The 13,202-nt window shown below is 41.0% G+C and overlaps 2 protein-coding genes across 3 annotated transcripts; one reads left to right on the top strand and one right to left on the bottom strand.

Moving 5' to 3' along the window:
* The first annotated feature begins 868 nt into the window (after positions 1-868).
* Positions 869-9,881, top strand: cdkl1 (cyclin-dependent kinase-like 1 (CDC2-related kinase)). The gene is made up of 10 exons (XM_053434202.1): positions 869-988; positions 2,307-2,529; positions 3,738-3,859; positions 5,946-6,018; positions 6,320-6,410; positions 6,982-7,182; positions 7,294-7,376; positions 7,488-7,544; positions 7,791-7,938; positions 8,971-9,881. The coding sequence occupies exons 2-10, from the start codon at positions 2,362-2,364 to the stop codon at positions 9,096-9,098; spliced, it is 1,071 nt and encodes a 356-aa protein (XP_053290177.1). The 5' UTR covers positions 869-988; positions 2,307-2,361; the 3' UTR covers positions 9,099-9,881.
* Positions 8,090-13,197, bottom strand: dmac2l (distal membrane arm assembly component 2 like). 2 transcript variants are annotated; one of them, XR_008340025.1, is made up of 6 exons: positions 13,055-13,197; positions 12,209-12,324; positions 11,324-11,532; positions 10,335-10,506; positions 9,357-10,244; positions 8,090-9,284 (listed from the first exon to the last, which is right to left on the bottom strand). XR_008340025.1 is itself a non-coding variant. In XM_053434191.1 (5 exons), the coding sequence occupies exons 2-5, from the start codon at positions 12,301-12,303 to the stop codon at positions 10,130-10,132; spliced, it is 591 nt and encodes a 196-aa protein (XP_053290166.1). In that variant the 5' UTR covers positions 12,304-12,324; positions 13,055-13,197; the 3' UTR covers positions 8,090-10,129. The 2 variants fall into 2 exon arrangements, 1 of the variants encoding a protein (XP_053290166.1); XM_053434191.1 differs by having other exon boundaries at positions 8,090-10,244.
* Positions 13,198-13,202: the final 5 nt, after the last annotated feature.

Here is a 13,202-nt window from a genome sequence, read left to right as displayed (position 1 = left end):
GCCCAGAGGAGTCTGCTGCTCTGTCTTTCTGCAGGTGGAGTCTGAAGCTCCTCTGGTGGAGGAGAGAGAGAGAGAGAGAAGTGTGTCAAGTTGAGTTAGTGGATAGAAGAGGAAGTCAGATGATGTCACCTTCAGAATAAAACAGCTAGTCTTCTAAGTAGAAATCACCTGATTTCAAACAAAAAACGTCAGCTTAGAGTTACAGTGCTTTAAATTGAGCTTTTGTTGGCTTCTCCCCATTCTGACTCTGAATAGATTTTCTTACGTTATTATTTAATGCAATTGTATAATATTTCATTTTATTTAAAGTTAAATCACCTCATTACCAGACGTCATCAACAAGCGGTAAAACAACTCGGGATTCATCCAAGTGAATCTTCACCTCAGTCGAAAGCTTCAAGAGACTTAACGACCATTTTAACATCATCAGTTCAACAAAGAGACGGTTGTTATTAAAATAGAAAAATAGGAGTGAAAATATATCAACTAAAACTTTATAAAAGAAGAGCTAAGCAAATAAATCTATGGTAAATTGTGAATGTATGAATAGAGTACCAAGTGTACAAAAGATGCGATGTGCTTGAACCTCATTCATGGAGATTCAGTCAATAAATATGTATTTTACTTTGATTTAAATAGATGAATAAGGGTACATCGGATTATATAAAATATAGACAACATTTATTACTAAAATTGGGCCTACAATATATTGTCATCTAACTTCCTTGAATGGGTCAGTTAATTAATTAAGGATAATAATAAAAAAAAACGCTGCTGGATGGAGGAGTTTTATTTTGAAAGCTGTGGCCGGATGTGAGGTAGTAGTGCATCTTTAAAGCAGCAGAGTAGAATGAGATGAGGCAGAACAGCAGAGTTCTTCCAGCAGGAAGGTCTGTGTCTGCAGGAGGAGACAGAAGAAGAAGAAGAAGAAGAAAACTCCTCCTCCTCCTCCTCCTCTTTCTTTCACCTGAGGACATCACCCCTCAAAGTAAGTTTCACTTTTCAATCAACTGATTAATCTCTGGAATGTTTATTTGTGGGAATATTGTGTCATCAGCTGTTTCATTGGGAAACTTGACTCAGACTTTATATGAAATAGGTTTCATCATATCTCATGTTGTGATTTGATCATATTCAAAGCTGTGGATTTGGTGCTGACTGTTCTCTTCAGGCTGTTCAGACAGTTGCTGTGTGTGTCAGTGCAGATCTCTGATTTCATCCCCTGTGTTATTCTCTCTCCTCTGGGAAATCACCCAACAGACTTTGAATTGCAAATGTTGTTCCTTACGTAATCTAACTGCAGGCAGGTGTAACGTTGCTCTGAGCAGTTAAATCTGTCTTCTGGAGGCTGGTTAAGAGCTTAAATTAACATTTAGGCCCAAATACATGATACTGGCCTGAGCTCGGATGCAGGTGTTTTATAACTCATATTAAATTAGTAGTAGTGGAAGGTTTATTGGTAGAGAACCGAGATTCAAAGTGTTTTACATGAGGCTTAATTAAAAGTAAAAGCAACATAAGACATAAGAAATAAGAAATTAAAAGGAGTTTAATTGGAGTAAAAGAGTCAAATCAACAGTAACAGTGCCACATAGGAAATTAATCATTATTTGATTTAATAAATTGCAGTCGCAGCAAACAGCAAAGTCTTGATCAGTTACTCTCTGAAATCCTCCACAACTTTATTTAAGATCTGCTACAACTTTCCTTCTTTTAAAACAGATTAAAAACACATATTCTTTTCATAAGATACCCATATTATTAATATTCTCCAATTGTGTTTACCTCATTTGTTTGTATTCTACTTTATTTATCTACATTTTCTATTATTGTTATTTTTTAAATATGAATATCTTATTTTATATATTTTCAACTCACACGTTTAGTGTTGTCGTGTATTTGTTGTGAATCTTTGCCTTTTAATCTTGAAGCACATTGATCATCATACTGAAATGTGCTGCATATAAATAAACTTGATTTGAAAGAACTGTGAGCTGCAGCAGAAGAAGTTTGTTTCACATGTGGAGAATCAAACCTGAACGCTGCTTCTCCAGGTGCAGTTTTGACTTTAGGACAGAAAGCAGAGGCTTCATGACCAGATCACAAATCTTTACTGTTCTTCTCTGTATATTCACACAACTACACACGATGACATTCCAAATAGCTTCACAGTTTTTCTTTTCTGAGCTCAAACCTTCATATTTCCTGTTAATATGAATCATAATATGAATTCTGACCACAACAGTGTGAACTTAAAGCAGCAGGTGGTGGATCTGCCCTCATTTAGTTTCCCTGCTGTGATCTAGGTTCGACTCTGCTGCCTCCCTGGACCCGAGTGTTTCCTTTGCTTCCGACCCGAGGATGGAGAAGTACGAGAAGATCGGAAAGATCGGAGAAGGCTCCTACGGCGTCGTGTTCAAGTGCAGGAACCGAGACACGGGGCAGATCGTCGCCATCAAGAAGTTCGTGGAGTCGGAGGACGACCCCATCATCAAGAAGATCGCACTGAGGGAGATCCGGATGCTCAAGGTGACGACTCACACAAGGTCACGCTTTTATTTTGTAATTATTCAATTAAGGAACGTTGAGGATCATAAGAGTGAGAATTATGAGATAGTTTGTAAAAGTCAGGGTTATTTTCTCAAAACTGTGAGAAAAAATCTAAATCATGAGATTCTCACTCAACATTTTAGAGAAAAATATAAAATTATAAGATCAAATGCCAAATTTCTCCCTTATTAAGTTGAAATGAGGAAATATTCAAACCTATGAAAACAAAAAAATCTAAATTTTGACTTAATAAATCAAAGTATTGAGCTAGTTCTGCCTTCTTAGGTGAAACCAAACCTAAACTTTCACTTGACCACATCTTTGCTCTCTTCCTTTTCTCCACACACGTCTCTTAAGACTTCAAATTCATGCAAACAACGAAGAGCAGAGTCCAGATTTAAAAAAAGTTACAGGATAAACTTTCAGCTAAGTCACGCAGATGTGAAGAAAAGAAAGTTACCAGACAGTAAAGATGCAGAGTCGATGCAGCTCTTGACTGTGAGGGTTTTATTTGATTTGTCTTTAAAGATGCGGATCCTGTTTTTAGAGTCTTTTAAAAGAATCACTGTCCTCTCTGTTGTGCCGAGCAGCGGGGGGGGGGGGGACGCTGGCAGTAAACTCTGCAGCACAGAAAACGTCTCGTTTAGAGGAGAAGAGCTGCAGGAAACTCAAAGTGTCTCCTTTTAAAAATATGAAACCTCTGGAGTTTAACGACTGAACAGGCTTCGGCCTCGGCTGGACGTCTCTAAATCTGTTTATTAATCTCAAATCTCAAAGTTCTGAGGTCTTAGTGTTTCCCGTTGTGGTACAGTGGTGCAGGTTTAATTAGTCATGCTGTGGGTGTGGGCGGGGGGGGGGGGGGGGGGGGGGTGCTGCTGGACTCCAGCGGCTCATAAATACGATAGGATGGGGACGGGTGGTCAGGGGCAACAGCATGTTTATCACCATCTGGAAACAGTTGAGTCTGTTTGATTAGAGCAAACCACAGATCCCCCCCCCCCCCCCCCCACACACACACACACACCACAGACTGGACTGGTTTCCTAAAGTCACCTTAACTGGTTTTGCGTCTGTTATTGCCTTTGTTTTTATGATAATGAGCAGATTGCATGTCTCTTTCTGCCTCTAATGTTTTTCTCGTGTGTGTGTTTGTGTGTCTGTGTCTGTGTGTGTGTGTGATTGTGCAGAAACTGAAACACGCCAACCTGGTGAACCTGATCGAGGTCTTTCGGCGGAAGCGGAAGCTCCACCTGGTTTTCGAGTACTGCGATCACACGGTGCTCAACGAGCTGGACCGACATCCCAGAGGGTGAGAGGCTCCGAGTCCCAGTCACACTTTCATCCTCAAGAGATTTCAACACAACAAAACAAAACAAACAAAAAGACACAAGATCGACAAGAAGACAACTAAATATAACAGGAAACTAAAACAACCACAAATAACATGACATTTATGCATAAGAATAAAAAAAATAAAAGTACCTTGGAACCCGATGTTTATTGTCACACCTGTAATCATGTTAAAAATGATTCCAGGCTCCATTGCAGCACAAATAAAGTAGATGAGTAAGTGATAGAATACAGAACAATAAAAACCAGAGTAACATATGAATATAAACTGATCAGTGGTAGCTACAGGTTTCTAACTCTATTTGTCAGAGTACAGCAGCTGAATTAATCCTACACCCTATGAGACTACATGTTATTTCGCTAGATGTGTTGTATTTGGGATGTGAACCAATCTGCACAAACACATAAATCCATGAGAATTAGCAAAACATTTTAATAAACGATCTATTTTGCTGCACAAATCCTGGATTAGAACTTTTCTCCGGATCCACTCCAAAATTGAATTGGCTTCTTTCTTTCCACCAATTATTGTGGAAAACTGTTTTTGTGTAATCATGCTGACAAACACACAAACACACAGGGGTGAAAACAAAACCTCCTTGGTGCAAGAAATAATAATATAAATGTACAGAATAGAATAAAATGTGATTACAATAGAAGACATGAGACGAACAAACTTGTTCAAACTATACAAATACTGATTTTAACAAATTCTCGCTTTTAGAAGCCGTACACACTGGTTATGCACTGGTTCTGAAATCAAACCAGTCCCACCCACACTCACAGCTGCAGAGAGATACCGACCAGTATAAATCTGACTCTGGTTGCTTTTCATTTAACAACGTGCTGTGTACTTTCTATTACTTCTGCATTACACATACAGCACAGCGTACACTGGGCTTTGTGCGACTCTGATGGACACAATGTGGGTCTCCGGGGACGCTGACCCGTCCCCTGTGGAATGTTTACAGTGGTGCTCTCCCAGAATGCTTTGCTGTCGAGGGGATGTCTCGCTCGGCCACATTTTATAGGGAGTGTTTTCGCTGTCTGGTCCCCCCCCCCCCCCCCCCGGGTCCTGGCCTGCAGCCCTCTGGACGCAGATGATTCAAAAGAGGAGAAAACAAAGTGTGGAGAAGGGGCGGAGCTTGTTATTGATTGCCCGTCACAGGGCTGGATTTAGCCTTTTCCAGGGCAACACTGATGGACGATGGTCCCTGGAGGACACAAAGACTCAGTGTTGAGTCCCGGGCGGCTCGCTGTCCTCTCACGCTGTCTGAGACGTGTCTGAGAAGCTGGACAACTGCAGAGAAAGACTCAGATTTCATCCAGGGACAACGTGTCCATCTTTTCTTTTGTTAGATTCATATCGTCCAGTTCTCCTCTAACAAACAAACTTAGTCCCAGTTTAATTTTAAGCCTGTGTCCCAGTCCACACCATTCAAGGTCCCCAGAGGATCACTCACACTGATTTATATGCTTTATTGACCCCTGACCTCTTCTACAGCGCCCCCATGAGGTAGATATTATGACTTTGAATCAGAATTAATTGCATCTTTATTCAAGCACGTTTAAAACTGTCATTGAGATTTAAAGAGACCAAGAGGTCGGAGTCATTGTCACAGCAACAAATACAAAGTAAATGATTGAAATATAAAAGAACGTGATATGAAAGTACACAAAAGACAAAATAAAAGAACGTACAAATCATCAGCACAGGATATAAATTAGTATTAAAGAGATAATTTATCATATTGGACGCATTTTTCTAAAAAATTAGTAAATTAGACTTGATTTCGGGTCTGATGTTTAAAAAGCGAGAGCATTTTGGGGCAGATCCAATTAAAATGTAGTTTGAATTGTTTCAAGATCTCTACTTCAGCAGATAATGACTTTACTCAGGAAGATAAAACTTTAGTTGAAAGATTATCAGCTTAGTGAACTTTATAATACTAATATTTCCAGTGTCTGGACCTCGTCGTTGTCCGTCCCTCAGATGAAACAGGGACATTTGTCCCTCTAACGTGAAGCTCTGTGTCCTCTCCCAGTGTCCCCGAGGCCCTGGTGAGGAGCATCACCTGGCAGACGCTTCAGGCTGTGAACTTCTGCCACAAACAAAACGTAAGTGATCGACTCGGTGGAATTTTCTCCTCGGCTTGTTTTTGAAATTCCTCCGGTCTCCTCCCTCCTCCAGCTCCCACCAGGACCTCTGCTTTACGACTCCTCTTCCTCCTCTTCTTCTTTTCTTCAACAAGGATTCCTTCCCCTTGGCTGAGCGACAGTTAATGCATCACCAAGACACAACAAACACCCCCGTTTAACTGGACTCGCCCCCCCCCGCCTCCCCTTTTTACACAGGCTCTTTATCCTCTACTGCTCTGAACATGTTTAAACTCACACAGGGATGTTTGTGTGTCTGCAGTGCATCCACAGAGACGTGAAACCGGAGAACATCCTCATCACCAAACATCAGGTCATCAAACTCTGTGACTTTGGCTTTGCCAGGATTCTCAGTAAGACTTTCAGACTTTATCCACAGTGACCCCTGGTGGACGTGCCTGTCCCTGACTCTGTGTTTGTGTTGGTGTTTTGAAGGTGCAGTCGTTTAATAAAGTAGGTTTCAGATGCGTCTCATGTAGTTTTAATTAATTAATGATTAATTGTACAGTAAAAATAAGCTAATTCAATTTCTTAATCTATGAATAAATAGACAAAAATAAATTTGATGGGCAATAAAATAATTTACAAATGAAGTATTTATCCACGGGTGTATTGTTCATTTTAAAGAGAGGTTGAGTAAAACAACATAAAAAATGTAATTACAAGTACATCAATTAAAAAATACATGAATGAATTCAGGAGCCCCAAAGAGTCAAGAGGTCAGAGGCGTAGAAAGAAAGAATCTAATTTTGTATTCTGCAAAAAAAGATGTATAAAAAATGAATGGGAAATATCTGTATATGTATAACGGTTTCATGTATCCATGCTAATTCATACAAATCATACAAATATACAAAATCTAAGAAGGGACTATCACTCTTGATTTTTGCTGCTCACATCTCGTATTTGTTTGTGTGTCCTCAGCTGGTCCATGTGACTACTACACAGACTACGTGGCGACCCGTTGGTATCGGGCCCCCGAGCTGCTGGTGGGGGACACGCAGTACGGGGCCCCAGTGGACGTGTGGGCGGTCGGTTGTGTGTTTGCTGAGCTGTTGTCAGGGATCCCTCTGTGGCCCGGGAAGTCCGACATGGACCAACTGTACCTGATCAGGAAGACCCTCGGTGAGATCGGCCGCTTTTTGGGAAACACTGTTATTTATAACTTCTCCAGATTGTGATGAAATATGATGATATTTAAATATCCTTGTTGCGTTGACTGTTCGTTCTCTGCAGGAGATCTGATCCCTCGACATCAGCAGGTTTTCAGCAACAACCAGTTCTTCAGTGGAGTTTCCATCCCAGAGCCACAGGAGATGGTGAGTTCTGCTGGTTTCGCTCGGCATGCAGAAGGTCAATTATGTATATTCAAATTAAGATCTACAGGAAAATGTGAAATGTACCTCAGGAAACATTTTCTGTTTGTGTAGGAAACTTTGGAGCAGAAATATCCGAACCTCTCACATCAAGCTCTGAGTCTCATGAAGGTAAAGATGTTACAATCAGCGAAATACCAATCAAATGCATTTTTAACATAAAACACACGAGCTACACATAAAGTTTGGATTTAAATCTCGATAAATGTGCATATTCTACTACATCTCTTATTGTGAAGTAATGGAAATCTCTACTTTCAGTCATTTAACATTTTGCATTTGCATCAGAAACTGTGAAAGTGCTGTGCTCTCTCCCTCTCTCTCCCCCTCTGTCCCTCGTCCTCCTCCTCGGTTCAGGGTTGCCTGAGGATGGACCCGTCTGAGCGGCTGACCTGTGGTCAGCTCCTCCTGCATCCGTACTTCGACCACCTGCGTGAGAAGAGCCAGAGCTCGTCCCGTGAGCAGGATCGTTCCAGCAACAAGAGGACGCGCTTCCCTCGCAAGCAGCTCCCCCCCGGGGTGAGTGGCCTCATGCTGGTGTCAGTCAGGGTTCGTCCAATCAAACTGGTATTTCCTGTAAAAATTCAATTCTGGGATGGGGGTTTTCTTCTGAGCAAAAAAATCACATATTGTTTAAGAAACATCAAACTCTTGGGTTGAATGAAACTTAACTTTATTGACAGATCATTTATTGATTATGCCCTTTCCACTAACATGGAGGATGCAGGGTTTACAACCTATACTGCAGCCAGCCACCAGGGGGAACCTTTTGGGAATCTGTCATGTCATTCATCTTTATGTTCAGTCTAATTACTTGAAATTAATGTAATCCAGACGTCTGTTCTACGGTTTTCTTCTTCTATTATTACTATTATTAGTAATAGTTGTAATATTATGATTATGTAGAATAAACCAAACCCCTGGGAATCTGTTGGAATAATTGTATATAAGTTATCATGAACTGAATATGACCTGGTGTAGGAGTTGTTATTCAGTGCTGTCTGGAAAATGTTGACGTAAGCTTCTAAGCTGTAGGCGACCTTCTTACACAAGAGTTAGCCTGACTAACCACGGCTGTGCCTTGCCTAAAGTTGATTTTTTAAGGAACTGTCTGTTATGGTTATGAAACCATAAAGGTTATTTTTTCCATTATGTGTAGAATAGGGTATTACCAGATAAAGCAACGCCCCGAAGAGAAGGAGTTATCAAGAAATTAAAACCCCACCCAAATGATGTGTTAGGGAAGGTCCGTTGAAGTTGGCCGTGACCTATTCAGAGGTGTTGGATTCCCTTGCAAGTAAAAACTCATGTAGAGTACTACTGTCAAGTACATGTCAAGTACTCATGTTTGTGTGGTGTTTGATTCAGTTCTTACACCATTGTTTCATGTCTGGGTGAAATTCCCTCATCAGAATCTGATTGTAAAACAAAGCTTGGTGACGTTTATTTTCACATTTCACCACCAGAGGGAACCTCGATAAAATAACTTTCATCCAGGTGGATATAATTTTCCTTATAAATATAATTTGCTTTGTATACGTTTGTTCTCTTTCCTCCGTCCAGTATTTGCCGCAGCTGACCGGCAGCAGCATCTTCCCGGCTCTGGACAATAAGAAGTACTACAACAACCTGCGCAGGTTCAACTACCACCTCCCCAACATCTAAACCCACTGATCCCGGATCTGAATTCAAATCCTCACCGTCGATCTGCTGTTTCCTAATAAAACACTCAGGAGGGGAAGCGTCACGGTTCTGAAAGCACTCGAGAGGATTCCACCACTTTTTACAGTTTGTTTTCCACATGAGGTGATGTCGGTCTATGCACTATTCCCGGCGTGTGGAGTCGGAGTTCTGGTTAATGTATGTTGCCTGCATGTCAAGTCGATTTGTACTTTGTGTAGACGTGTGAAGACGAGGAGCGACGTGCCGCTCGGCTTGTAGTCGCTGAGTAGACTGGAGGTAAAACCACGACGTACTGCCTTGCCTGGTTTGCCAAATGATTTTCTTTTTATATAATGTAACATGTGAGATTGAAATGTTTTTTTGGTAGTTGACTTTTATGTTGTCGCTGAATAAGTTATATAATGTAGGACTCAGACTATCTTTTGGTCACGACTAATGAGCATTTCTGGAAATATTTATTGAGATCAGGAGTGAATACACTTTTAAACTTTTCCTACACCCCCCCCCCCCCGCCGTCACTTATCAGGAGCAGCACCACTCTGTCCTCGTTGTCTCTGGAGCTCTGGTGCTAAGGATGTTCTCCACACGTCCGTCTCGCCTCAGATTTTGTACAAACGCCAAATTAATCTAAAGAGAAATGATTTGAAATCCCTGGAAATCCTCAGAATGTTCACAAACTGTTTCTGCCTATGGAACCGCATGTTGAGAATATAATAAAGTAAAGAAATGTTCAACCGATCAAAAAAAAAGAACTGGTGTCGACATCGTAAAGTGCTTTAACTGTTTTCTTTCTTTCTTTCTTGTTTGGATTGTTTCTTTAACCTTTGATCACACAAGCTTAGAAGTTAACTCACTATCAGCACCGTCTCCACAGCTAAACCCTTGGAGGCTGGCATCACATTAGCAGGATCTTAAGGATCTGCTTCTCGGACAATCGAAGCCCTGCAGCTCCACTCTCCTCCTTCAACATTGGGTCATTACAATAAGAACATGCTCTACAAAGTGAGAAGCTGTCAGTTCAGGTCCAGCGTTAAATCCAGACGTGGGAGTGCCGTCTGCAGTCTGTCTGCTGTCGTCTGTTTGTCTTTGATTCCCGGCAGATCGCTGAGAAACAGAGACTCCAGATTCCTGTGAGGAGTTAATACTCGTTAGTGTTACAAAATAAGAGCGTACATGGAGTGGAAAAAAATATTTTGAAGGTTACGTCCTAACACCCACTTGAGTTGGTGAAGGGCGATGACGCCCTTATCGGTCACGTTCCCACACGACACCACCTCCATCGTGTTCACGCTCTCCTGCAGGTTCTCTATCGAGCTCAGCCTCTCCAGACACGCGTCCTCAATGTAGATGCACTTGTTGAACTTCATTTCCTCCACATGTTTCAAACCATCTAGAAAATTGAACACAGAAAAACAGGGATCAGCATTTTCTGTACTCATTAAATATAAATGTGGAGAGCTGCAGTTGACCCGGTCAGAGATGGTGAACTATCCGTGTCCGGTCACTGTAAAACATCCCGGCCGCTTGCGTCACTTTTGCATAATCAGACTTGGAGCGATGCACTTTCACCCGTCTCTTTCCTTTCTGGTTAACTCAGAGCCGTTATCACTTTCAGGTCAACGGCCGAGATCAAGCTCATGTTAAGCTTTAATATTTAATTTGAACAGGACTTTGATGGCAGGGTTTCCTGCAGGTTTGAATGAGTTCAACCTAAGACCACAAAGAATTGAATTGAAGACCTACAGTGTGTCAAGTCACAGAATTACTCTCACTTCGGCTTAATTGGAGAGAGGGTGAAGTAGAGACTAATAGTCAAATGCATTATTATCTCTCAAACTACAGACGGAGACAGTGGGAATCCACAGTCTTTGCTGTAGACTCAGTTATCAGCTCTACGTTGGCCTGGTTTCTAGTTTTATTGCAGAACAACAAGACACAGACTTTACAAACTACGCACTTCTCTTATAAAATACCAAGTTTGAAGCTTGACAGAATTAGCATTGAGTTAACGCTAACAAAAATTCAAATGATTGAAGTTAAGACCCCACAGAAACTCTGTTGGTCTGACATCCCAACAGTATGTGATATATTCATGGTCCTCAGGGGATAATTCAAATAACTTTGGTTTAGCTGAATGCTACATGCTAATGTTACAGATCTGGGATTGGACAAGTCACGAGGACGAGATCATAACATTCTCCACTGACCCAGGTGGTCAAAGCCTCTGTACATGATGCAGGATTCAGTCGCGTCGATGGCCTGGATCTTGTATCGGTCCAGGGGTCCAGTGGGAAGTCCGTTGTAGTCCTGATGCCACCGGTCGAACCCTTGGAACCTCACTTTGGCCCCACACCTCAGCAGCCACTCTGCTGCAGCTCGGTCTGGACCAATAGACTTGATCCTCTCATAGTCCACCCTGAGAGAAGAGCGACACACATTCAAAGAACAGTGGTACAAGTACACGCTGGTGACAGTGCTGGGTCATGTTGGGCTGTTACTTGGAGGTAGAAGAGGAGAGGGTGAATAAATATAAAGTCTACTTGGCAAACTGCCCACCAGGTCATCTGAGCAAAATATACTGAAAATATTTCAACATCTGTTTGTTTTTCTGTGTTTCACAACTTTTTAGAGTTATTTTGAGATTCTTTCTGCCTGTTGGTTAAACTCAATAAGACCACAGGGAACTTCAGGTTCTGAAAACTTCTGAAAACGAACTCCTTGTTGACTATTCATAATATGATGCTCCAGTTTTGTTGACATCCCATTTTAATGTGTAAATTAAATTATATAATAATAATAGTCTGTATTTGTAGACCACGAAAAACCCCTGTATGTTTTACAGCACAATGATACAAAAACAAACGAAGTGGATTTCCTCGAACATTGTGAAAGTAGGTGGTTTTATAGGGAGATTGTTTGGGGATGGATATATATATATATATTATTTTTGTATACTTCTGATCAGCACTTTTGAGTTTCTTTAATTCCCACATGGCCTTGAATGCCTTCTGTGTATGACAGTGCCTTGTTGCATCACTGTGCAGCTGCCCCACGTGTCCAGTTAGTCTGCAGGTGAATGGAAGTTGTCTTACTTGTTGAAAACTGCATTGAGCCAACCCCAGAAGTATCTGTGGCTCCGCCCCCTCTGACTCACTGCAGCCTGCACCGCCTTCGATAAGAGCCTCATGTCTCAGAGCTGGAAAAAACACTGTCAAATAATAAGAAGAATAAAAGTAAATATTTATTCTATAACACTTAGCTCACAAAGTTCTGCACAAAATTACAAGCAAAATAACTCAAATAAAAGGTAATCAATTCATATAAATAAAGTTGTCTCTGTTCATTTGAATATTTATATAATCTGTGTTCATAAAATCTGTATTTAAATAGTCTGTATTTACATAGTATGAATACAAATAGTCTGTAGTTATATAGTCTGTATACAAATAGTCTGTATTTATTCAGTCTGTATACAACTAGTCTGTATTTATATAGTCTGTAGTTATATAGTCTGCAATTATAGTCTATACTTTCCTATATAGTTTGAATTTATAAAATCTGTATTTGTATATTCTGTGGTTATATAGTTTATATCTATATAGAATGTATTTATATAGTCTGTATTTGTATAGTCTGTAGTTATATAGTCTGTATTTGTATATTCTGTGTTTATATAGTTAACATATATATATATATATATATATAGTCTGTAGTTTTAAAGTCTATATTTATATTCATATACAGAGATTCACACACATACATTCACGCAGTGCACATATACGCAGCACTTTTTCCTATGAGGGGTTCAGTGTGTTGCCCAAGGACACTTCGGCATACAGACAGGCATCGAACCTCTCTGCCCGCTCAGCCACAGCCTCCACGTGTAATATCACCAGATGTCAAACCCCACTCAGCAGAAACAGGTTAAAGCCCCTCACCTGTCCTCAAACACGTCCTCCTGTTTACATCTATGTTTACGTCCGGGAAGCTTCCACCGCTGTGACCTTTGAACTCGTGTCGCACTCACCTTCCCGCGTTCCTATTGGCTGTACGCGCTGACGTAATACGTCGTGACGGCGGGGGAGG

Source organism: Pleuronectes platessa, chromosome 11 (assembly GCF_947347685.1).
Source record: "Pleuronectes platessa chromosome 11, fPlePla1.1, whole genome shotgun sequence".
NCBI classification, from domain to species: domain Eukaryota; kingdom Metazoa; phylum Chordata; class Actinopteri; order Pleuronectiformes; family Pleuronectidae; genus Pleuronectes; species Pleuronectes platessa.
Note: the sequence above shows the minus strand (reverse complement) of the source record. Positions and strands in the feature narration are given on the sequence as shown.